Below are 1,009 nucleotides of genomic sequence, written 5' to 3' on the forward strand. Positions count from 1 at the left end.
TTTTTTTTTTGTGCATTTTAATTTATCTTAATAATTACAAGTCATTACTGGTCTAATAAAGTTCAGCACTATTTTACATTTTTCATTCATATTTATTTAAAAAATGACTGCTGATGACTTTTTTTTCTGCCATATTTTCCGATTTTAGTTATCGATATCTGAAAAAAATCCCTCAATTTGAAAAAAGACCTCTATTTGACAGGCAAAATAATGTAGACAATTTTTCCAGAATATTTAGTGTAGTATGAGTGTGGCATGTGCACCTGTAGTGGGGTTGGCCAGAGGGTTGGGTTTTCTCTGAATGGCACGGGCAGTGCCAGTGTCTTCATTTATCTGCTGCATAGAGTTGAAGTCGATTGTGTAGACACGGCCGAGTGTCGACAGACTTATCTCATCTTCTCCGTTCTGGTGTGCAGTCTGAAAAAAGTGAGCAATTAAGATCGAAAGGAGATTCTGAATCATTAGCACTTCTGAATGCCACGCTAACTACATCAACATACTTCAATGATGCGGCTGTCAATGCGGTTGTACGGGTGCCACAGGCCCCTATCATCTCTCCACTGCCAGATGGCACCCTCCATGGTCTGGGCACTGCCTTTCTTTAGCATGGCATCAACCGCAAAGATGCCCTCTCTGGGCAGACATGGCATCAGCTCACTACAGCAGAGAGATAAAACAGTTATCAAACACACTCATTATGGTTTCCTCTGCTGAATTGTTAGCAAAGATGAGAATTTTCATTTTGGAGTGAACTAATCCTTTATGCTTCATAATAATTCCTCCAATCTGAGTCTCCCTTTCCTCAGAGCATGTTAATCAGAGGTCACTGACAGAACCACACAAATCGAGGAGAGGTTTATTAAAACAATACACACCAGATGAGTGAGGTGAGTTCATAAAGCTCCTGGGGGCTTCTGGGAACAAGGTCAATCTGCTCTTGACAGCTCCCATTAGATGCTCCACAGAGCAGGAAACGCAGGGTCTCTGCTATATCTGAAAACACACTCAG

General features: G+C 41.3%; 1 protein-coding gene across 1 annotated transcript; it reads right to left on the bottom strand.

The window, feature by feature from the left end:
- Positions 1–234: 234 nt before the first annotated feature.
- On the bottom strand, positions 235–1,003 carry LOC107579453 (E3 ubiquitin-protein ligase TRIP12-like). The gene is made up of 3 exons (XM_016265285.1): positions 876–1,003; positions 501–657; positions 235–417 (listed from the first exon to the last, which is right to left on the bottom strand). The coding sequence occupies exons 2-3, from the start codon at positions 648–650 to the stop codon at positions 235–237; spliced, it is 333 nt and encodes a 110-aa protein (XP_016120771.1). The 5' UTR covers positions 651–657; positions 876–1,003.
- Between the last annotated feature and the right edge of the window lie 6 nt (positions 1,004–1,009).

This window comes from Sinocyclocheilus grahami, unplaced genomic scaffold, assembly GCF_001515645.1.
Source record: "Sinocyclocheilus grahami isolate Dianchi unplaced genomic scaffold, SAMN03320097.WGS_v1.1 scaffold17529.1, whole genome shotgun sequence".
Taxonomy (NCBI): domain Eukaryota; kingdom Metazoa; phylum Chordata; class Actinopteri; order Cypriniformes; family Cyprinidae; genus Sinocyclocheilus; species Sinocyclocheilus grahami.

What these genes read in the sequence shown, in the direction of transcription:
- LOC107579453 (XM_016265285.1), bottom strand. Translation starts at nt 650, where the DNA reads ATGCCATGTCTGCCCAGAGAGGGCATCTTTGCGGTTGATGCCATGCTA. An exon ending in TTGACAGCCGCATCATTGAA is followed by an intron (nt 418 to 500) that starts GTATGTTGATGT and finishes CACTTTTTTCAG; the next exon opens with ACTGCACACCAGAACGGAGA.